Raw genomic sequence first — 25541 nt, forward strand, 5'->3', positions numbered from 1 at the left:
TTTTATTCTAAAACAATTAATTAAAAGAATTAAAAGAAAATAATAAGAATTAAACAATAGTAGAAATAAAATAATAAAATGCCAAAAAGCTACTGAATTCAAATCACAGACTTCCAATTTTAGTAGTTTTTTTAAAAATAGAGCAATTAACGAATTTAAAGCCACGTGGCCCTTTTCTACAGTAACAGAAAACGAGAAGAAAAGACGTTATGTTATATATGAAGGAAAGGAAATGCAGGACCAAACTAATAAATATCGGCGCTCAGCGAGCACCTCGTTGTGATCAGCTGTTCATTTAGTGACAGAATGATGGAACCATACATGTCAACCTATACGGAATGTCCGTATTTTATACGGATTTGAGTCAATAAACGTAGTATACGGCCATACAAATAAAGTTATACGGATTCTTTAACCTCCTAGGGCTTAGCGGTCACATGCGTGGACAGCACTTTATGGAAATTCGGAACAAGAATCCACATATGTGGACATACTTTTTCTCTAAAAGTACATCTTATCAAAAGATTATGCTTAGTTTTTATTCTAATCAGGTTCTAATAAGCCCAAATAGCAAAGAGAAATAAAAAATGCATGTAAAAAAAAACAGCTTGGGCCTTAGGAGGTTAAAAAAAAACTTCAATATTTATTTAGAGCTATAATCAATTCCCACGATGATAAAAGAGCGCATAACATTTACAAACGTACTGTACACCACAGACAGCCAGTAAAGAGTCTTATGAAATCGCGTGTTATCTTGTGGTAGCGAGACTTCGTTCCACTTCTGATCATGCGCACACCGCATTGCGAGAATCCCGCCAACCGGGAAGTAACATTTTGTTTGAAAAGCGTATTTCCACCTGAGCGACTTTCACTAGCAACTGAAAAGATTCTGAATGGGCAGTCCGGCAAGATCAACACAGACACTTGCTGTGACATGCAGCCTAGTGAGGTATTGGTGCAGACTGCTAAAAAAGCTGTCATGGAATACAATTCAGAACATTAGAGTGACACTTTGTGTTTTTGTCAAACATTGGAGCTTTGTATTCATTCTGAAGGTTTATTGTTATTAATATTGAATAAAAAGTAACTTGGATATATCATTGTTAATTATCATTCAAATTTTAGGTAAATTATTTTAATTTGCATCTTATAAGGATTTTATAAGGGAAATACGGATTTTGGAGGTTGGTTATACAGGTTTGATTGACCAAAGGTTGGCATGTATGGATGGAACTGTCAGTCAGTGCACCGTCAAACAAAGGTACACACCATACATGTCAACCTATACGGAATGTCCGTATTTTATACGGATTTGATTCAATAAACGTAGTATACGGGCGTATAAATAAAGTTATACGGATTCTTTAAAAAAAACTTCAATATTTATTTAGAGCTATAATCAATTCCCACGATGATAAAAGAGCGCATAACATTTACAAACGTACTGTACACCACAGACAGCCAGTAAAGAGTCTTATGAAATCGCGCGTTATCTTGTGGTAGCGAGACTTCGTTCCACTTTTGATCATGCGCACACCGCATTGCGAGAATCCCGCCAACCGGGAAGTCATAGACATATAAACATAGACACCGCCTTCTGCGTAGAATCATACGTCATCCTCGCCGCCATATTGGATGTGGCAAAGCGGAGATTCTTCAACCGTCTCTGGTATAGCGTCTAGACAGTAGCCGAGAATAAAGATGCCTCATTCATGTGCTGCGTTTAACTGTACCAACAGGTTTACCGTCCAAACGAGATCACATGGGATTACCTTTCACAGGTGAGACTGGAAAAATACTTTTCATTGTATTTGGTCATTATAACGTAATTTTACGAAGAGATTTTTATGACTTTGTGGCTAATATGAAGTCTCGTGCATAATAGCCGCTCGGTGAAACCTGTCTCCAAACAACGAAGTATTTCCTTCGTAACTACGCTGATAACACTTTGTGTTTTTGTCAAACATTGGAGCTTTGTATTCATTCTGAAGGTTTATTGTTATTAATATTGAATAAAAAGTAACTGGGATACATCATTGTTAATTATCATTCAAATTTTAGGTGAATTATTTTAATTAGCATCTTATACGGATTTTATAAGGGAAATACGGATTTTGGAGGTTGGTTATACAGGTTTGATTGACCAAAGGTTGACATGTATGACACACACACACGTACTTCCTCTGTCTGCTCGACGGCACGAAGCGAGCGATTATTTGCTTTAATCCGCTCAAATTAAATAACTTCCCAAACACAGAATGGCCTGATATTTTGTGAGATAAACATATATCACAACGACCAAATTTCAGAGGGAACTAAATTTCAAGGCTTTTATGAAATCGAAAGGCCGTCTAGCTTTAATGCAGCTGTTGCAGCCGTTGTTTTCTCATAGAACATTCAAAGTTATCACTAGCAAACAAGAAGTTTATTTCTCCCTGGGCTATTGAAGCTACTGCTGTAACGTCTTGATAATTTAGTTGTATATAGGACACACACACACACACACGTGGACAGCTTCCGGTTTCAGAAAATGAAAAAAAAAAAAGTTTGTTTTTTTCTTCCTGTTTTTGTTTTCTTATTATTTTATTTTCTGTTTTACAAAGGTGACTAATGGAAATTAGGTCCTTTGTAGATGTTGTTTTTGCTGTTTCTGGGCAGGAAAATGAAATATGACTTGTTTTACTTCCATTATTCATTTGTGGATTCTGAAATGAAAATCAAAACACCATCCATTTTTTCATTTTCTCATTTCTGTTTCTGAAAGGCAAACAGAATGACCCAAATGTTCATGCACCCTAAAATGTGGTCACACTTACTCTGAACATCATATTCATAATGATCTATGGATCGTCATGATGCAGTCATAAAGCAATACGAAAATTCATTACACGTTATCGCTGTGTATGTTTATGATGCATTATGAAAGGTTAACACTGAAACAGGGCGGCACGGTGGTGTAGTGGTTAGCGCTGTCGCCTCATGGCAAGAAGGTCCGGGTTCGAGCCCCGTGGCCGGCGAGGGCCTTTCTGTGCGGAGTTTGCATGGTGTCCGCGTGGGTTTCCTCCGGGTGCTCCGGTTTCCCCCACAGTCCAAAGACATGCAGGTTAGGTTAACTGGTGACTCTAAATTGACCGTAGGTGTGAGTGTGAATGGTTGTCTATGTGTCAGCCCTGTGATGACCTGGCGACTTGTCCAGGGTGTACCCCGCCTTTCGCCCGTAGTCAGCTGGGATAGGCTCCAGCTTGCCTGCGACCCTGTAGAACAGGATAAAGCGGCTACAGATAATGAGATGAGATGAACACTGAATCATTGATAGTATGATCGAGCCCAAACTACTCTGCAGGTGTTTTATTCCTGATAATCTCTCCGCTACAGTTTACTGATTAAAGAAAAAAAAAAAAGTCAGGTTTCATAATGCATTATAGACAGTCAGACTGGGATACTATGGTATCAGTGATACGTTATGAATGCATTTATAAACCATGATGCAGGCATATACAGTTGTGGTCAGAAGTTTACATACAGTGACATGAATGCCATCTTGGATATGAATGTCATGGCAATATTTGGGCTTTCAGTAATTTCTTTGAACTGTTCTTTTTCTGTGGCAGAATGATTGTACAGCATACAGCTTTAATTAAAAATAAAACACTAGAATTTGGTGAACAAGTTTGAATTTTCTTTGGGTTTTCTGAAATCAACACAGGGTCAAATTTATACATATGGCACACCTAATATTTGGGTAAAATGTCTCTTCGCAAGATTCACCTTGACCAAACATTTTTGTTTACCATGAAGAAGCTTCTGGCAGAATTCTGGTTGGATATTTCACGACTCTTCATGGTAGAGTTCAATTAAATTTGTTTTTTTTTCTTGGCATGGACTCGACTTATAAGCACAGTCCATATATTTTCAACAGGGTTGAAGTCAGGACTTGTGTGAAGCTTAATGCTAGCCTGCTTTATCCTCCACAACCAGCTCTGATGTGTGTTTGGGTTCATTGTCCTGTTGTAACTCCCAAGTCGTGTTCAAGTTTCTGATGGTTTATGCTGAAGAATTCTGAAGTAGTCTTCCTTCTTCTTTATTCCATCCACTTTATGCAATGAACCAGTTCCACTGTCATCAAAGCATCCCCAGAGCATGATGCTCCTACCACCACCACCAGCTGGTACAGTGTCCCTCTGTACATGGTGGTCATTGTGGCCAAACAACTCAATCTTTGTCTCATCTGACCATACAGCTTTCCTACAGAAGGCTTTTTCTTTGTCCATGTGGTCAGCTTCAAACTTTACTTAAGCTTGAAGGTGTCAGTTTTGGAGCGGGGTGTTATTCCTTGGATAGCAGCCTCTTAGTCCATGGTGATCTGAACTGTAGACAGTGATCCAACTACTTCAGAGCAAAATTAACCAGGAATAAGTCCACTATCAACACATGCACACCTGCAGTATGTAGTAGCAACGACTTCATGAATTTTTTTAATGACAAAATTGAGAATATCCGACAAAAAATTCAAACTACTAATTTAAGGTTAGACAATGAAAGTGACCTTGTAGTTAACAATATAACTGTATCAGATCATCAGTTAGAATGTTTTACTCCCCTAAAAGAAACTGAATTACTTTCATTAATCTCTACATCAAAAGCCTCAACTTGCGTACTAGATCCCTTACCGACACATCTATTCAAACAGATAATGCCTGGAGTAATTGAACCGCTTCTAAAAATAATAAATTCTTCTCTTATGATTGGCTATGTACCCAAATCCTTTAAACTAGCAGTTATCAAACCCCTGATTAAAAAACCTGACCTTGATCCCTGTCAGCTGTCCAATTATCGGCCAATATCAAACCTCCCCTTTATCTCCAAGATCCTTGAAAAAGCTGTGGCACAGCAGTTATGCTCATATTTACATAGGAATAACATCCATGAAATGTATCAGTCAGGATTTAGACCTCATCATAGCACAGAGACAGCACTGGTTAAAGTAGTAAACGACCTACTGTTGGCGTCTGATCAGGGCTGTGTCTCGCTACTTGTGTTGCTTGACCTTAGTGCAGCATTTGATACCATTGATCATTCCATTCTTCTGGATAGACTAGAAAATGTTGTGGGAGTTAAGGGAATGGCCCTCTCCTGGCTCAGGTCTTATCTAACTGATCGTTATCAGTATGTCGATATAAATGGTGATATTTCTAGACGTACCGAGGTAAAGTTTGGTGTTCCACAAGGTTCTGTCTTGGGTCCACTGCTTTTTTCTCTATATATGTTACCTCTGGGCGATATTATTCATAAACATTGTATTAGTTTCCACTGTTATGCTGATGACACACAGTTGTATGTCTCTGCAAAACCTGATGAGAGACACCAGCTTAATAAAATTGAGGAATGTGTTAAGGACATTAGACACTGGATGCTTATAAATTTCCTTCTGCTTAACTCTGACAAGACTGAAGTACTTGTGCTAGGACCACATACAGCTAGAAGTAAGTTTTCTGATTACACAGTAACTCTGGATGGCCTTTCTGTTTCTTCACGTGCAGCAGTAAAAGACCTCGGAGTGATTATTGACCCCAGTCTTTCATTCGAAACTCACATTGATAACATCACCCGGATAGCTTTCTTTCATCTCAGAAATATTGCAAAGATAAGAAATTTAATGTCATTGCATGATGCAGAAAAACTAGTCCATGCTTTCGTTACCTCCAGGTTGGATTATTGTAATGCCTTACTGTCTGGATGTTCCAATAAGTGCATAAACAAGCTCCAGTTAGTTCAAAATGCCGCAGCAAGAGTCCTTACTAGAACTAGAAAATATGACCACATCACGCCTGTCTTATCCACACTGCATTGGCTCCCAATCAAATTTCGTATTGATTATAAAATACTACTATTGACCTTTAAAGCACTAAATGGTCTCGCACCACAGTACCTGAGTGAACTTCTGCTCCTCTATGACCCGCCACGCCTACTTAGATCAAAAGGTGCAGGCTATCTGCTGGTACCTCGTATAGTGAAGGCTACATCAGGGGGCAGAGCCTTTTCTTACAAAGCCCCACTGTTATGGAACAGCCTTCCAAGTAATGTTCGGGAATCAGACACAGTCTCAGCATTTAAGTCTAGGCTGAAAACATATCTGTTTAGTCAAGCCTTTTGTTAATGGTGTTTATGAGGTAAAGGAGTAGATCTGGAGGGTCCTCAGACATAGAGTGTTTTGGTAAACTGGGATGTATGGATGCTGTCAGTCCCCACTCGCTTGCTCACTCGAGTTTGTTGACGGTGCAGTGGCTGGCTGCTTTATGTCCCGGGGCTCCCTCATGCCTGTGTTACCTTCTGGCTCTCTCCTTTTAGTTATGCTGTCATAGTTAGTTGCCGGAGTCCCTGCTTGTACTCGGTGCAATATGTATACTGTTCCTACTTATTCAGGTGACATTGGGCATACCTAACCACCTGTGTTTTCTTTCCCCCCCCCACCCCAAATCTGTCCCTCTGAGTTACATGGAGTCAACAGGAAATCTTTTGGTGGAGACGGTGGGGACCTAGACTGGCTATCGTAGCCTGCAGGGAATCGGCCGTCAGACATTCTGTCGCATGTCCCAGACCCGGTGAAATGTAACTGAATTGTCTTGGCCAGGCCTAAGGGTCCCATCTGCATCTCATCATTGCTGAGGAGTGTGCTCCCATCACCCAATCAAGCATCCAGCCAGAGCAGGTCATGATATATTTTTTACCATATTAACATGCCATTGTGCGTCATGCCTGATGTAAAGACTCTCGTCTCTGCGAGCCTACCACACAGATTTAATACTTGTCATTTTTAGGGCATACCTAACAATGTGTTTTCTTTCTCTCTCTCTCTCTCCCCTCCCCCCCCCATCTGTCCCTCTGAGTTACATGTTGATCCTGGGATTGAGATGCTGGCCTCTTCTGCCCCTCGGACCTGCTTGATCCATCCTGGTGCCCTGTGTCTGGTCGGAGTTTTATCGCCCCACTCCTGTGAAGGACGGCCCCATGAGGACAGTTGAGGGTTATACCTGTTAAAACTGTTAATATTATAGTCAGGCTGTCTGTTGTTGCCCAAATGAGGATGGGTTCCCTTTTGAGTCTGGTTCCTCTCGAGGTTTCTTCCTCATGTCGTCTGAGGGAGTTTTTCCTTGCCACCGTCGCCACAGGCTTGCTCATTGGGGATAGATTAGGGATAAAATTAGCTCATGTTTTAAGTCGTTCAAATTCTGTAAAGCTGCTTTGCGACAATGTTTATTGTTAAAAGCGCTGTACAAATAAACTTGATTTGATTTGATTTGATCCATCAGCTTCCACTTCATGGCAGGGCTGTGCCATGGTGGTTCCCAGGTTGTTCCTGACCATCCAAACCAATTTCCTTCCAGCTGAGGGTGACAGTTTGGGTTTTCTTGAAGAAAAGTGGCTTGGCAAAGTGACTACACCTTACAATAACTTGCATACAATTGTTTGAACTGATCTTGGAATTTGCAGTTGTTTAGAAACGGCTCCAAGAGACATTCCGGAGTTGTGTATATCTGCGATCCTCTTTCTCAGATCTGCACTGAGCTCCTTGGACTTTCCCATTTTTACTGTGTGTTGGTCAATCCAATGAGTGCTGTAAACAAACCCTTTTTATGAAGGCACAGAGACGCTACCAGCTGTAGTCAATCATGATCACTAACAGGAAGTTAAGAGACCTCAGCCTTGGCAAGATAAGAGATATTTTGGAAGTTTCAGCACCTCTGAATTAATAATCTATGTGAGCCACGGGTGATTGCTCTAAGACAACGAGGGAGGCTCAGCCTCCTCTAAAAATGATGAACATCGTGTAGGATGAATTGCGCTAGGCTTATGTTATAGCCGACCTTATAACATTGCTATTTCAGATCCAGAATCATAGAAATATATGTGCTCAACCCAACTACAGTGCGAAATCATTCCGTTATAACTTTCCCCAGTTCGCCTAATGTGTGCGTGAGCTTTTCCCCCTCGTGACAGCGCGATGCAGCCCAGCCTCAGTGGACTTCAATGGCATTTGGGAGCTATGCGCTTTTCAATCTCAAAATGCAAGACGGTTATTGGACAAATACTGCGAAAACGCCCGCCCACGGACTCCGAGCCTCACAGTGGGAGGGACATGGCAGTTTCCGCGAGGAGACTAGTGATTGGTGAAAGCGGCCGGATATTTTCTTTGATTGACAGCTCGTTTCAAATATAGACAGGCAGCGGTGAATTTCAGTTCAGTCCCATGCGGATTCGCAAGTGCTGTGGTGTATTGTAAGAGATCAGCTTACATTTCGATTTCATTCATTACATACGGTTTCTACCAGCTTTTTTAGTTTGTATATATTTTCATTGTAAATAAAGTGTAAATATAGTGTTGTCAAGTTTGCTATCTTAGTTCCAGAAATTTCGTTTATTTGAGTGACTGAACTTGAACTTGAGGGGTCTAGTCAGCTAGCAAGAAAGCTGCGCACGGATGCCAAGCATTGCTGATTTAATTTTGGCGAAGCCATTTGCCAGTCTTCCTTTCGAGGAAAAACATTAAAATTAAAGAGCAGGGTAGACCAACGCCTCAAATTGACTTGGTGAAAAAGGTAGGGAATAATACTCGTTCCTTTCAGCTCTCCTGGTACGAGAAAGTGAATTGGCTAACAGCAAGTGACCCACATCAACAACAGTAAATAGGCTACTTTAGTAGTATGTCATGGATGGACCAAAAATATAGAATCTATTTAAAATGTTTCTGCTGAGTATATTATATTGGAATATATGTTTTTCTGGATATGAATTAAACACAGCTACAATTTGGAAAAAATTTTTAAACAAAAACACAGCCGAGAACATTTCACACTACAGACCTGGATTAAAAGTGAAGGGTTATCAAAATCGTCAATAAAACATTTCTCAGTCAAAATAAGTAAAATATAGGGAAAGTGTCATTGAATGAAATGTGTGGCACCCAGCTCTATGTTTGGCTCCCCAAGGTCAGTGCTTGTGCCTATTCCAGAACACTCTGCTGTTACTGCTGAGGTTCCTGACAAAGAGCTGCTTTCAATAATGATCAATTTTTAAACAACATGCCACAATTTTTAAATATAAAATGTTAAAATATACCCCCCAACACCACTATCATGTATATTGGACAGTAGGCTAATGGGCCAAAAGAACCTGTTATTTCACAGTTTGTGACCCTGCCAACAATCAGCCAGATCAGAGGCAAGAGTATGGGCAAAATTGATGTGTTTTTTCTTTTAAAATCTGGAAATATCGTAACCGACCAGCCTCCCCTGTTTGAAAGACTACCAGCCGCCACTGATGTGAGCGTATGTATAAATTTGACCCTGTGTTGATTTCAGAAAACCCAAAGAAAATTCAAACTTGTGCACCAAATTCTAGTGTTTATTTTAATTAAAGCTGTATGCTGTACAATCATTCTGCCACAGAAAAAGAACAGTTCAAAGAAATTACTGAAAGCCTAAATGTTGCCATGACATTCATATCCAAGATGACATTCATGTCACTGTATGTAAACTTCTGAGCACAACTGTACTCTGTTCTGCAGTTTATATAGCTAGCCATGTTCATAACATCTTACAGCACCACATATATTGCATTCCGTATTGCATATATTGTATAACATGTTATATTCACATACTGTATCATACATTCCTATAAAAATTCTAAAAGCATTATAATCACAGCTATCATTTATAATGCATAAATAGGACATAAATATCTATAACAATGTGTATAATGCCTCGTCAATGCATCATAATATATTAGGAATGTATTCATACTGTAGATCGTTAGCTGATCTGGCCATAAGGACGATGAGCTGTCGCCATGGCGTGGCATCCGTCCGTCGTCCACAATTCAGTTAAATCGTATCTCCTCTGTTAATTCTCCATGGATTTCCGTCCTGATTGTTTTGTTTGAAAGAACTCATCACTCCGCACAAAACTTGGTTGTTGTTTTGTCAAATTTATTGCTAACGAGTTACTAATTAGGCCAAATTAATGAATTTTCCAGGCCTCTCATGAGAATTGTATCTCCTCTCTCGTTTATCATGCAAATTCAGTTCTGCTCGATGTTTTGGGTTGATCTTCACTTGTTTGTTGATGAAACAATTTGCTTAAAACCTTGTTTATTTTCAGTTAAATCGTATCTCCTCCACCAGTTCTCAATGGATTTCGGTTCTGATTGTTTCTTTTGAAAGAACTACACCTTCTGCACAACACTTGATCATTGTATTGTCAATTTTTTTGTGAACAAATTTGTAATGTAAAATTACATCAACTTATCACATTTTCTTCTGACTATAATTGTATCTCTTCTCTCGTTTATCATGAGAATTCAATTCTGATTGATGTTTTGGGTCGATCTTCTTTTGGGGAACAAAATTTAGTCCTTTGTTAATTTTCCTGTTGTAAACAATTTGTCGTGGAGGTCTGACGTTGTCACATTTCAGTTCTGTTTGATATTTTGGTCGTCATGGTTGTGTTGATGGCAGGCCAGATGACCTACTACGTCCTTGACGTTCTGGTTATGGGTCCGTCTCAGAAACTGGGCTCTCATTTGGGACATTATGGTCAAAAATAAATTTTCTAATTTTACTATTTTTTTTTCATTTACCTAACACTCAATGCTTCTTTTGTCATGTTTAATAAGAATAAAGATAGTATCTTGCTTTATCTGGCCTCCACTGTGGACATTTTTTTTTATTACAATTCAAATGCTTTTGTAAAATAGATTTCCATATAAAATAACTACATCATGAAGAATTAAAGCCCCTCCTTCACAGAGGAGTGAAAATACTGAATAAATTTCCTCTTTTTGATTGCTTGGGTTAAAAATGCCAAGTTATGATGACTGAATTGATTATTCACTTAAATATGAATAATATGATACATTTTGGGTATTTGATACGGCGAAATAGGACACAGTGGAAAAATCAAGAACACACCGGAAAGATGAGAATAACGGTGGTGGTAAAAGAACAGCGACTGTACCGGCTGAAGGTCGCGCGGCTCTCTGCTGCGGCGTGCGAGCAACAGGACATCACTACCGCACCGGACGGAGCGCGAGGCGGAGGCGGGGGCGGGGCAAAATGTCTGGCCGTAGATTCTATCAAAAGTTCAATCTAAATTGACCATGGTTGCAAAATATTGGCCAAAAATACGCAAACACTACGAAATATGAAAGTAAGATGAAAAAGAAACATTCTATTGCCGTATACTGCAAGACTAAAACAAAATAAAACTGTCAAAACTCACCTTTTCAGCGATAACGTCCGAACAGATCACCCGCGTAACAGAAAGACTGCAAATAGAAGCACGGTCAACTTCTAACTGTCGGAGTGGAAAATTCCATTCTACACATGCAAATTGTTAATGCATGTCCTTCCCCGCACACAAATAACACGCTACGGTAAAAAATAGACCACAACTCATTTTATAGCTCAGAAATTCATACAAGACCAGCTACCATCGTAACATATTCTGTAAGAAACATATTCTATACCTAACTTTCAGCTTTCGTTTTAAAAAACAAAATCGCAGATTTATAAGTAAATTTTTATCTGGCATAGGGATTTTAAGTTACTGCTTTTGGTGAGGTCATGACCTTGACCCTGAGGCTTTCCGTTTAGATCAAAACACACGATCGTATTGGTTTTGGGTCTGCGGAAAACTGAGTTACAACGGTGATGAAATATTTTACATGATGTTTTATTACGGTTATGATTATTCTGTGAGCACACCAATCCTTAGGTGGATAAAGTTACAGCTTAAAATACAATTAGTGATAACCGTAGACTTTTCAGTGGACTAGAACCTTTTTAAGGGAATGCGATGTAGTCGACCGTTTATCATGTCCCAGATCAATCCGCCATTTTCCCACAAATTTGCAGAATTTTTGCCAAATTCTGAATAGAGTATTCACATCAAAGATTTAGTTTTATCTGTATTATTTCTTTCATCATTTTATTTCAAATTAAAACCAACATCACCATTCAAAACCGTATAGTTTATTGACTGTGAGTATATTTAGTGGGGGACCACCACAGTACCCGGTTTCTGAGACAGACCCTTATACGTATGGGCCTTCGTAGAATGTGCTCCCAAAAATGTTGGATTTTTAAAAAAGTTACCGAACTTTTCCAGGCTACTGTGTTGCATCATCCATTGTGAAACAGGCTTTCTGTGATTCAGTATAGAGTTACTTACCTCACTGCCTCACCATGCTGGAGATATCTGGTGTCAGATTATTCTTTTAATCTCATTTTACTGTGACGTTCATCATGCAAAACGGTAATTCGAGATAATACGAGTGGGTCAGTGTGGAAGGAGCTCGAGTGCACACTGCTTTACCACAATTCAGTACGGCTCGGTAACAAAGTCCTCCGAAACCAGGACTATCTGTATCAGGGCTGGGTCCTTCCTATCAGATAACGCTAAATGTGAAAATAGGAGGAGAGCTTGAGAGATCGTACGTGACTCGTGATAATGATTTTGAGGCAAAACCAAAATCATGTCGGATTTGATATGAAAATACTGTATATCTGCCATTACCATACGCTTGTTTTCATGTAAACGAGGGTGCCGATACATTAATATATATTAAAATGATCACTGTTAATAAAACATTCCTTATGGCAGTGCGGTATAGTGCCAGCATGTGCTGTTGCAACTAATAACAACTAACCCTAGGGGTGTGTGTGTGTGTGTGTTAACACATCTCACCACAGGCTGCAGTTGTGTGCCAGGCATCATGGCGTTGGCCAGCTGCATCTGTTGGGCCAGCATGGCCATATTCTTCTGCTGAATCAAGTTATTCCTGCCATTGATCTCGAGTTGCGTCTTTAGGTGGGGCGGAGGGTGCAAATACTTACAGTTCTCTCTGGAGCAGCGGCCCTGCAAAAAGAAAGAAAGAGAAAGAGAAAGAGAGAGCGAGTTATGCACTAGGATTCATTCATAGCTGAAGGGAAAATAATAATTAAAAAAAAAAAGTGAGTCAAGGCTTCGTGCACCCACAGGTCAGACGTGGGCTGTTGGAAAGTTTATTCTTAGACCCCCCTCCATTCACTAGCGTATACACCTTTTCTTCACTCCTTCTTTTATATCACTTCTTTCCACCTCCACTGTTTTCAAAGGCAGGTGCAAATTTGATATGAATCGGATTAATCATCTATATACGGTATAGAGTACACTTATTTTCTATATATAGTCCAAATTAAGCCGAGTACACAATGTTTCCCGTGCAACAGCATGTCAGTCTTCAACGGCCTGGTTTTGGTGAGTCTGTGCCAAGTGTAGTGTCAGATTCTTGTTCTTGGCTGACAGGAGTGGAACCTGATGTGGTCTTCTTGTATTGTAGTCCAGCTGCTTTACCGTTTAATGCATTCTGAGATGCTTTTCTGCTCACCATGGTTGTAAAGAGTGGTTATTAGCTCATCTGGCCAATGGGCGATGAGCTTATGCCATCATGTGTTGTCCGTCGTCCTTCCAGTGTCATCCTCATTTCATGAAAATCGCTTCTTCTTTCTCAATTCTTCACTGATTTTTATTCTTTTTGGCAGGAAGGTCAGTCTGCCTGGGGTGCATATAGATAGCTTCTACCCAAATTTGCATAATTGCAATGAATAATGACGATATGGCGTAATTAATCAATCCCGAACGAGCAGTTTCCACACAAATCACTTCTTTTCCCTCAGTTCTTCACTGATTTTGATTCTTTCTGGCATGAAGGTAGGGGTACCTAGGCTGCATAGAACTTCTACTCAGATTCGCTTCATTACAATTATTAATGAAGTTATAGACTAATTAAGCCTTAATGAGCAGTTCAACAAAAATTGCTTCTTCTTGGTCAGTTCCTCGCCATTTTGGATTCTTTCTGGTAAATAGGTAGGTATTCCTAGGGTGTATGTAGCTTGTATGTAGTGTATATATGTAGCTTGCAACATTTATTATATAAGGTGGCCCAGTTTAGATCGTTCCTTCTGGACTAGACCGGGCCGGAGTGAGCTACGCTGTCATTTACGGTCTCGTTTGAATTGCCACGGCTTTCCTATCCTATTCCTATGTTTGAACCAGGTTGGTCATTCTCCTCTGACCGTTCTATGCAAAGCCTCGGTCACAACCGGCCGTACGTGCTCCTACGGCCGGTCTACGTGCAAAAAACGCAAGAAACGCACGGAGGGCGCGCGTGTGACGTGCTGATTTTCGAGCCGTAGACTGGCCGCAGAGGTTCTTTGTCATGTCAAACAAACTCTACGGGCACTTATGTTTTTTTCAGGTTGCAAGACAAACTTACGGCCAACGCGCGTCTTTCTCAACAAACAAAAAAAAAGCAGCGATTTGGGAAACGCCAAAAATCGCATGGCCAAAAAATCGTACGTCCGGTTGTGACCTAGGCTTAAAACGTGAAGCATCCCAGTTTATGAAATACTCAAACCAGTTCGTCTGTCATTCAGATATTTGAAGTGAACCTTAATAGAAATTTTTATCCTCCATCTGCATGAGAGTTATGGCCGGAGTTTTGCCCGAACTGATAACCACATCATCTGTTTTCCTCTGGCTAATCAGACACAAGGTACACCACCACTCTTGCTGGAGCAATTGGGGGTTAGGCACCTTGCTCAAGGGCACTTGAGCCAGTCCTGCTGGTTCAGGGAATCGAACCAGTGACCTTTTGGTCCCAAAACTGTTTGGCTAACCATTTGGACATGGCTTCCCCCTGCATGATTTAAAGAGGACATATTATGAAAAAGTCACTTTTTCGGCGCTTGTGCACATATATGTATTTGGGTATCTGGAGTGCCTCCAAACCCACTAACCCTCAAATAAGAAACTCGTTCGGTTTCTTTTCTGCTGCCTATTTCAGAAAACATGAGCTTCAACAAGCCGTCCAGACTTGTCTCCGTTTTCTATTGGGGCTTTTCCACTACCAGCGCGGCTGAGTTGGGCTGAGCCGTGCGGTGCTGAGTTGGGCTAAGTCGAGTTGAGTGGGGCTGTTGGGGTTGCATTTCGACTACAACCGTGCTGAACCGTGCTGGCTGGAAGTGGGTGGACACATTGGGTGGAGTTAGTGAAAGTGGGTGGACGTCACGTGATGTCGTTAGGCGGCACAAACAGTGACATCAGTGACCTTTTAAGTGGTAGTCTCACGACCCGGATAGTAAACAATAAACGTGGAGGACATGGAGTCGTTAGTGTTGCTGGTCTTGGTGCTGTGGCTTGTTGTCACCGACAACGCCAACAGATACTGGCAAGAGCGTATAGATGAGGCGAGGCGCATAAGGCTTCATCTCATCTCATCTCATCTCATTATCTCTAGCCACTTCATCCTGTTCTACAGGGTCGCAGGCAAGCTGGAGCCTATCCCAGCTGACTACGGGTGAAAGGCGGGGTACACCCTGGACAAGTCGCCAGGTCATCACAGGGCTGACACATAGACACAGACAACCATTCACACTCACATTCACACCTACGCTCAATTTAGAGTCACCAGTTAACCTAACCTGCATGTCTTTGGACTGTGGGGGAAACCGGAGCACCCGGAGGAAACCCACGCGGACACGGGGAGAACATGCAAACTCCGCACAGAAAGGCCCTCGCCGGCCACGGGGCTCGAACCCGGACCTTCTTGCTGTGAGGCGACAGTGCTAACCACTACACCACCATGCATAAGGCTTCAGAAAGTTGTAATTCTTCTTCTTCCGGGTTTACAGTGTTTACAGATCCCAGTGTGCTCACGGGGCGTGTGTGGGCATGTGAGGACACGCCTCCTCACCAATCAGTGCACAGGGGAGTGTCTCCTCACGCCCCTAGCCCCACTCGGCTCGGTTGGGCTCACTTCAGCCCTACTCCAAAACCGTGCGAGTTTTAGGTGCTGAGTAAGGCTGAAGTGAGCTCAGTCGTGCTGCTCTGAGGTAGTCGAAACGCGAGCCGTGTTGGGCTGAAGTGAGCTGAAGTGAGCTGAAAAAGGGGAGTGGAAAAGGCCCATATGTCACAAGTGGAGCTCATTAGAATGATCCCGCCCCCTCATCTGTGTATCTGAGGATCTCCATTCATGGCTTGAGAACTGCCTTTGTGAATGAATATTCATGAAGGAAGTGTTACCTGACTGGCTGGCGGAAGAGTGGGGCGGGGCGAGCAGTGGTTCATTATCATTTAAAGGAACAGGCTGCTCCTCAAATCAGCCATTTTGAGCTGTGGTGCTTTACCCTTGTGGCATTTTGACCAAAGCATGCCACAGATACTTCATTAAGATCTCAGGAAACTGTCTCAACTTGGGGAATAATAGGTCATCTTTAATGCTTTGCACTGCTGCTACGTGATTGTCTGTCTGGATAACTGCATGAATGAATAGGTTTACAGGTGTTCGTCAGAGGTGGACAGTAACGAAGTACATTTACTTGAGTACTGTACTTAAGTACACGTTTTGAGTATCTGTACTTTACCTGAGTATTTTTCTTTTGGGAACTTATGACTTTAACTTCACTACATTTGAAAGACAAATATCGTACTTTTCACGCCACTACATTTCTATCAAGGTCCTCGTTACTCGTTACTATGAAGTGGCTTTGAAAGTGGATGTTTTTTCTTTTCTTTTCGAAAATGTGATTGGCTTTTTCACAGGTGACACTGAGACAGTCTGTCAGTAATCACTAGGGTCACGTCACGTCCATAGACTGTATAAAATCAAGCTCAATTATTTCTCAGCAGCGTTATTTAACACAATCAGTTGATGGCAGAATGGAAGGAAGCGGTTCTTCTGGAGAATGTACGCACCCATGGCTATACCTAGAACCCATGTTTCAATTTTCTGAAAGGAATAAAGATTCCTTTCCTTTTAAATGTTTACCGAAAACGAACCACATCATGGCCTACAAAAACTCGCCATCCAACCTGCGGAAGCATATTGAGGTATCCATCCATGCATCCATCATCTGTAGCCGCTTATCAGGTTCTACAGGGTCGCAGGCAAGCCGGAGCCTATCCCAGCTGACTATGGGCGAGAGGCGGGGTACACCCTGAACAAGTTGCCAGGTTATCGCAAGGCTATATTGAGGTATATCCAAGAGAAAGGTTGCAACGAAGTTGTCTGTGCTTTTAGAGCTAGCGATAGCATTGCAATAGCTATGCAGTCCGGTTAGTCAAATGACCTTCTATGGATTTGCCCACCAAGTTGCCGTAGCCTTGTCCACAGCTAACAACACATAGCTAGTTAACCTGGACGCTGTTAGTTAGCGTGTAAAAACAGAGTTACGCTAACATGAATAACTTTAACTTATCTGAAGTCCTTTCAGAAATATGTTTTAGCATAATCTTGCCAAATAAACAGAATGTAGAAATCTTTCTTTTCTAGTAGCGTTAGCTACCTAATATGATTTCGAGTTTGAAAAGAGTTTGCTAGCATGTCAGGTGGAGTTTCACTGACTAGCTAGCTTAACGTTAAACCACCATGATGGCACAGCATGCGTTCATTTTGCGAATTCACATTTCTGTCTTTGGTAACGGCGTTAGGTTTTGTCATACAACGATGCGTTGACAGAAAATGTACTTTTAAAAGCAAGTACTTCAGTACTTTTACTTAAGTAAAAATTTGACTGGACAACTTTCACTTGTATTTGACCAGCGGGATCTGGACTTTGACTTGAGTAATGAAGTTGGGTACTTTGTCCACCTCTGGTGTTTGTATTGAAGTGGCTGGTGAATGTATATAGAAAGGGTGAAAAGGAGTAAGAGAGAGAGAAAGAGAGAGAGAGAGAGAGAGAAAAACCCTCTTGTATGTATTCCTCTCAGGTCCAGACTGAGTCTGGGAGATGACGATGATTATATATGCATAGCATTGCTGATGTTATGCACTGAATAAGAAATGGACTACAATTCAGATGGTCATAAAGCTTTGACGCACCCCCTTCCTCCCCCTCTTTCTTTCTCTTTCTCTGCCTCTCTCACTCTCTCTGTTCGCACCTTGCTGCTCATAGCAGTCCCATGCTGTCTCTCACTGCACTCCCTATGAATACTGAACAGATCTGGCCAGAAGGGGCATGTGGGTGTTTGCGTATGCGTGTCTGCGTGTGTGAACACAGTGTGTCGTCAGCCACCAGGCTGTAATTACCCACGAGCAAACAAAGGCTATCACACAGGATGCATCTGATGACCCCCTGGCCCCCTGCTAAAACCTCTCCGTATCCATCTCTCTTTTCTCATTGAAAACACGGCCCACTTATTTCTCCTTTCTTCCCTCTTTCTTATGCTACGAATGTTTTGTATAGCCAAGATTTTAAACATAAAATCTACCTTTCTTTTTTCCCCTCCTTATTTTAACTCCCAGGTTCATCCCTGGCCGTCTCCGCTGTGATTGGTTGCTACATTCATGAATCTGCCTGGCGACTAGGAAACCGTGCATGCTGATTGGCCGGTGTGCTGCTGCCTGCCTGGTTCCAGCTCTGCGCTGTTTCTGACACTAACCTTATTTAACTCTCTGCACGCGATTGATTGCAGCTAATTGCTAAATTCATTTCCTTTTACATGCCTGTCCCCTGGAGCCTGGCGGCTGGCTCTGTGTATGCGTATGCCTCCATTAATGCTGTGGACATGCTGAGGACATTTTAGCTAGTGCCTGGCTCAAAATAACCCTTTCATCGGTTTGCAAATGCAGTTAAATTAAGGTCCATTGTTTAGGTCGTGGTAACATCCGAATCTAATCTAATAGAATGTTTGATTGGGAAAAAAAAAAAAAAACCTTTCTGCTTGAGTCCAATTTTCTGCAGTGCTTTTTGCCTTCAGTAAATTTGACCAAAAGGACTGCATCATATCTCCCCGGTTCTGGTACATATCCAAGTGGCCAAAAAAAGAGAGCTGCCAGAGCTTAAAAGAGACATCCAATCACAGAAGCAGCAAATGGTGGAATAAATCGATCTCATTCGAATGGAAGGAGAGAAAGCTCTTATCTGCAAATGAGTCTGGTGGCCTGGTTTCATCAAATAGTCCAAAAACAGAGACCTAGTTTTTGGATTGAGTGCTCTCTTGGTCATTGTGTCTTTTCCATAGGAGAACTGTTGAATGATCAACTCTGATTGGTCAGAAGATATGGCTTAAATTTCAATAACAGCAGGTATGACAGACAGTAGTGTCAGTGCAAGGTAGATATAAGGAGCATCGCTCCTGCACTCAAAAAAATGATTCTTCATCTCATTATCTCTAGCCGCTTTATCCTGTTCTACAGGGTCGCAGGCAAGCTGGAGCCTATCCCAGCTGACTACGGGCGAAAGGCGGGGTACACCCTGGACAAGTCGCCAGGTCATCACAGGGCTGACACATAGACACAGACAACCATTCACACTCACGGCCAATTTAGAGTCGCCAGTTAACCTAACCTGCATGTCTTTGGACTGTGGGGGAAACCGGAGCGCCCGGAGGAAACCCACACAGACACGGGGAGAACATGCAAACTCCACACAGAAAGGCCCTCGCCGGCCACGGGGCTCGAACCCAGGACCTTCTTGCTGTGAGGCGACAGCGCTACCCACTACACCACCATGCCGCCAGAAATGATTCTTGGTCCAGGTAAATATTAAGAAATAGTTACACATAAAATTTAAGTAAAGTTTATAAAATTGAAAATATATTCAATTAAATCATATAAACGCTATTTGAACTGGCCTACTACGAACTATATCTAAACAAATCATGTATACTTGATGAGATCTCGTAGGGACTGACATGCACATCACACTCCCGCACAGTAGATGGCAGGTGGCAACATTTTCAGTCATTGTGTCAAACGTCTTCCTACTAAATCGTGACCTTATTGGTACAAATAATTATATTTAAAATTTCAGAAACAAGATATGTGAAATTCATGTCACAATTCAAGCGGGATCAAAAAATCATTTTAATTTCGCCATTGACTCACGGGGACGTCGTGGCTTAGGTGGATAAGGTGCCATACCATAAGTCCAAGGACCCGGGTTCGATTCCGACCCAAGGTCATTTCCCGATCCCTCCCCGTCTCTCTCTCCTGCTCATTTCCTGTCTCTACACTGTCCTATCCAATAATAAAGCTGAAAAAAAGCCCAAAAAAATCTTAAAAAAAACATTGAGTCCATTTATCTACATAAGGTTTATTTAAAAAAAAATCCATAGCCATTATGTAATTTATTTGCATTACCTTAACATGGTTGAAACGTGTACCATAAAGCTCTGCATTTATTTAAAGTTTATGTGATAGAATTACATGGAAAATTGTCATGTGATTAAATTACATAAAGTCTATTTTTTAGGGTCAATTATTTTTTTGAGTGTGTGGAGGACGGCCCCATGAAGACAGTTGAAAGTCACACCTGGAGGACGCTCTGGACGCTTACAGTAATGCTTTTATGCCTGAGGACTACAGTTGACTTGCTAACTTTAGGACTGCAGTTGTCATGAACAGTTTTGCACTCAAGTTCCCATCAATGAAGAGTTATAACATCAATGAAACTGTCTTCATGTTAAAACTGTTAATGTTATAGTCATGCTGACTGTTGTTGCCCAAATGAGGATGGGTTCCCTTTTGAGTCTGGTTCCTCTCGAGGTTTCTTCCTCATGTCGTCTGAGGGAGTTTTTCCTTGCCACCGTCACCACAGGCTTGCTCATTGGGGATAGATTAGGGACAAAATTAGCTCATGTTTTACGGTAAGTCGTTCAAAATTCTGTAAAGCTGCTTTGCGACAATTTTTATTGTTAAAAGCGCTATACAAATGACTTGACTTGACTTATATTTGTAATGCGGCTGCGACAGACCAGACGCTCGTGGATTATAAGTGAACTCAAGGTTTTAATGAGAACGGGGTAATCAAAAACAATGTACAAAAGCCAGTCCAGGTCAATACCGAGGGATCCAAAACAGTAACAAGGGCTAGACAAATTGTGGTCGGAAAACAGGCAAAAGTCGAAGAATCAGGAGATACGGGCAATCTAAACACAGTAGTTAGAAAACAGGCAAGGATCGAGAAACTGGGAATCAAGAAAAACAGGCAATCAAAACACAAGGGCTAGGCTAAGGAGGAAAAACCAGAAGGCAAAAAGGGTCATACACAAAGAAACAATCAATACAATAACGCTCAGTAGGCTTACGAAAAGTGAAGACAATACTGTGCAAAGAACAAAACAGACAAAGGGGTATAAACACAGACATAAACAAAAAGGTACAGGTGATGGTGATCAGAACTCAGGTGAACCACTCCTACGAAGTGCTTCCGGATTGGCTGACGGAGTGCACGTACGGTAGTAGTGACTGGTGTGTGAGGGGGATTATGGGAAATGGAGTCCCGAGGGTTGAGGCAGACGGAGGTTGAGCCCGGAAGCGTGACAATATTAACCCTTTGATGCAAAACATGGGATAAAAATTGACCCGGATGAGCTTTTATCTTCTATACCTTTACAATAAATTAATTCCATCATTCAGTATTCAAGGTATACCTCAATTAACTTGTTTTTGATCATCATACATCCTTATTTTATTTTTTCCTTTCTTACTTTTTGAATAAAAACCCTTTTTGTATCACTACCCTTCTAATGGGTCAAAAACGACCTGCATTCATTTTCCAGGTTATTTCATGTATGGCTGAGTGTTTCTATGATCTACTTTTGAAATAAATTCATTTTGTCATTTACTTTTCCAAATATGCAGTAAATATCTTGTTTTTGTTTGGCACAAATCATCATTTTTATTTTTCCTTTCTGAAGTTATGAACAAGCACAGCTTTTGTAATTCTACATCAAGTTTACACACATGGGTCAGAACCGACCCGCATGCATTTACTCCAGCGTTTGGTGGGAACTGTGAATTGTGCTTGTGTCAGACATTTCACAGCTCAGCACAGCGCCCTTTGCCCAGCTAATACATCCAAGTAACGTTTTTCAATTGTTCGAACGTTATCTTAGAAAAAAATTGATGATGTTTAGGTTCCCTTGAGAGTGAGTAGATTACTTGTCAGAAAGTTACAAGTAATTACTATTAGCTACCTAGCTGTTGACATATTCTACTTTAGTTAGCTAATTTTATTGTAGTTGGCTTAGCTAACTACATAGTTAATAAATAAATAAATAACTGGCCCCATTCACTGCTAAAGTAATTACTTGAAACAAATTATTATTATAGTATTAAGACATTTAATTTTAAATCACACTTGGATGACCCGTGTGTAGTAATATAAAAAGTATTTTTGTTCATAAAGTAGGAAAGAAAAAATTAAATTAATGATTTGTGGTAATTAAAAACAAGATATTTAAAGAATACTTGGAATATTCAATCATAAAATAAATTGATTTCAAAAGATAGAGCAAAGAAAAACTCAGTCAGCATGAAATAACCTGGAAAATGAATGCGGGTCGTTTTTGACCCACGTTGTGCATTAGAAGGGGTGTGCATATGTTTTGCATCAAAGGGTTAATATACTCATTCTAGTATGTTATAGTTTTTACGCTTAGTAACAACAAATTGACTGGGATTGTATAAAAGACATGCCACATACAGTAAACAAATCATAAAACGTTTAATTGTCGACACTGAGACGTTTTCTGTAACCAGACGTTGATTAAAATGCAAACGCAAATGCAAATTCTTCAAAACTGAGAACTTTGCACTGCCTGGGTTCTTGGTACTATGACACGCTGCATTGTTTTTGTCGTATTAACTTTCAAAGAGATGAAAAAGAGCAACTACAGGATATACAGCCGTGTGCAAAAGTCTTGGGGACGTAAAGAAATGCTGTAGAACAAAAATGGCTAAAAAAATAATGAAATGAAATGTTTCGATCTTTAAAAAATACTGTAAATAGTAATCAGTAAGTCAATATTTGGTGTGAGATGAAATTCACTTTGCTTAAAAAAAAAAAAAAAAATTAGTCGTCTCGTGTCCAGTGAGTGCAGTTTTATAAGGAAATGAGCTGTGGGTTTTACTGAACATCTTGCAGAAGCAGCTACGGTTCTTCTGGACACTTTAACTGTCACATTCGCGTCTTAATTCTGCATCAAAACCCAGGTGCCTTCATTATGTTTTCTTTTTTAATCTGAAAAGTGCTCGCTCATGTAATATGCTGCTCGGATACAAAACAGAGTGCCTAAAACTTTTGCACAATCCTGTACACAGGGATTCTCCTGTTTCATGTATATTGCACAACATTAAATGTAACTACCGTATAAATGAATAAAAAGTATGATATGCTGTTCTTTAGTTAATAAAAATGCAATCATTGGCAATTTGTTATAGTATAAGAGGAGTGAAACACCCCAGAAAATAATCAGCTTCATGGTGGTAACAGGGCGCAGGGGCGCAGATAGGATTTTTGAACTGGGCAGGACTGAGCTGTCAGCAAATGATTCCATTTTACCGTTCAAAAGTTTGGGGTCACTTTGAAATGTCCTTATTTTTGAAAGAAAAGCACTGTTCTTTTCAATGAAGATCACTTTAAACTAATCAGAAACACACTCTATACATTGCTAATGTGGTAAATGACTATTCTAGCTGCAAATGTCTGGTTTTTGGTGCAATATCTCCATAGGTGTATAGAGGCCCATTTCCAGCAACTCTCACTCCAGTGTTCTAATGGTACAATGTGTTTGCTCATTGCCTCAGAAGGCTAATGGATGATTAGAAAACCCTTGTACAATCATGTTAGCACAGCTGAAAACAGTTGAGCTCTTTAGAGAAGCTATAAAACTGACCTTCCTTTGAGCAGATTGAGTTTCTGGAGCATCACATTTGTGGGGTCGATTAAATGCTCAAAATGGCCAGAAAAACGTCTCGACTATATTTTCTATTCATTTTACAACTTATGGTGGTAAATAAAAGTGTGACTTTTCATGGAAAACACAAAATTGTCTGGGTGACCCCAAACTTTTGAACGGTAGTGTGTATACATGTTATTTCACCTCCCTCACTGCCATCACCAGGAACTACCTGCAGGCCAGGACAATGATAACATTTTAACATAGCCTATGGAAATCCAAAGTTTACACATTATCATCACGCACAGAAATTGCAAAACTGCAAAACTAGTTTTAAAACCGCTAAGTTCCAACTGTTAAACATAGCGAGAGGCTGGGCTACGTGTGTGTGTGTGTAAAGTGTAAACCAGTGCATCGACTTTCTAACTATGCCTGTGTGTTGCGTGAGCGGCAGTCAGTCAACAACTCTTCGCAAAGTTTCCTTATGAAACAATATGCTCGCTGAAATTATGGCAGGGAACGCCAGATTAAACATTAAAACTGCCTTCTGAGCACTGTATCTACAGGCTACGACCGAAAGAAGGAGGCTACCAGAAAGGCATCTCTACTCCGTACGATTTTATTTTCACTACGACGTTACTTTGAACAGACTATCAAAAAATTGCAAGGTGATATGATAAAGTAAGGCACAGTTTACTTACAGTCGTTTTTTTTTTTGAAAAAACGATGCAATCGTTTTCTGCCTTTTGGCACCCTTCATCATGCCGTGTTGGGGTCCTGAACTAGGAGGAGCTGTCCCCGATATGCCTGTCAAACTTGTTGTGGGTAACCATAGCAACCAAGCTCGAGCTCGCAACCTGTGCAGTCTGCGCAGTTGCAACTATGTATGTACTGCTGTGCACCTCAATAAACCGAATGGTAATTAGTCTTTTGATTTTTCCATGAGGTTTGCCTTATGCAAAGAAAGACAGCATAGACGTTTTTTCCTCCCTATAAGTGGGGGGGACCGAACGAGGTGAATTTAAATCTGGGTGGGACGAATCCCCCCCGTCCCCCCCTCTATTTGCGCCCGTGACAGGGCGGCACGGTGGTGTAGTGGTTAGCGCTGTCGCCTCACAGCAAGAAGGTCCGGGTTCGAGCCCCGTGGCCGGCGAGGGCCTTTCTGTGCGGAGTTTGCATGTTCTCCCCGTGTCCGCGTGGGTTTCCTCCGGGTGCTCCAGTTTCCCCCACAGTCCAAAGACATGCAGGTTAGGTTAACTGGTGACTCTAAATTGACCGTAGGTGTGAATGTGAGTGTGAATGGTTGTCTGTGTCTCTGTGTCAGCCCTGTGATGACCTGGCGACTTGTCCAGGGTGTACCCCGCCTTTCGCCCGTAGTCAGCTGGGATAGGCTCCAGCTCGCCTGCGACCCTGTAGAACAGGATAAAGCGGCTAGAGATAATGAGATGAGATGAGATGGCGGTAACTTTATGCATCACACCAACGCATTATCGATTAATTTCCTATAACGTGGCCAAAATATGTACGACAATTGAAAACGACACTATGATTGACACACATATGACTTATTAAACATAGAAATAATAGACATCTTAGGGAAGGATTATTTTTGGAGTAACAGCTGCTACCCTGAGAACACGCCCCTGGGAAAACACATCCTCCACCACTTCGCCTTTAGCTTCACACAATCTCTCTTTCCAACTTGTCCCAAAACCTTTCCTGTAACCCAGAGATCCAGCATGCATCCCTTTTTCTCTCGTGCCCTGTTATTGATTATTTTCCTGTTTTGTTATTAAGATCGATTTGTTTCCCTTCTCA

General features: G+C 41.1%; 1 protein-coding gene across 8 annotated transcripts in view; it reads right to left on the bottom strand.

The window, feature by feature from the left end:
- The window catches only part of LOC132871503 (muscleblind-like protein 1), a 298894-nt gene that overhangs the window by 60474 nt on the left and 212879 nt on the right, over positions 1-25541 (bottom strand). For all 8 annotated transcript variants that reach the window (XM_060905710.1, XM_060905703.1, XM_060905704.1 and 5 more), the window contains one exon: positions 12744-12914. In XM_060905710.1, coding sequence (XP_060761693.1) covers positions 12744-12812 — 69 coding nt within the window. In that variant the 5' untranslated portion in view covers positions 12813-12914. The remainder of the gene's footprint in view (positions 1-12743; positions 12915-25541) is intronic.

Source organism: Neoarius graeffei, chromosome 23, assembly GCF_027579695.1.
Source record: "Neoarius graeffei isolate fNeoGra1 chromosome 23, fNeoGra1.pri, whole genome shotgun sequence".
In the NCBI taxonomy this organism is placed as follows: domain Eukaryota; kingdom Metazoa; phylum Chordata; class Actinopteri; order Siluriformes; family Ariidae; genus Neoarius; species Neoarius graeffei.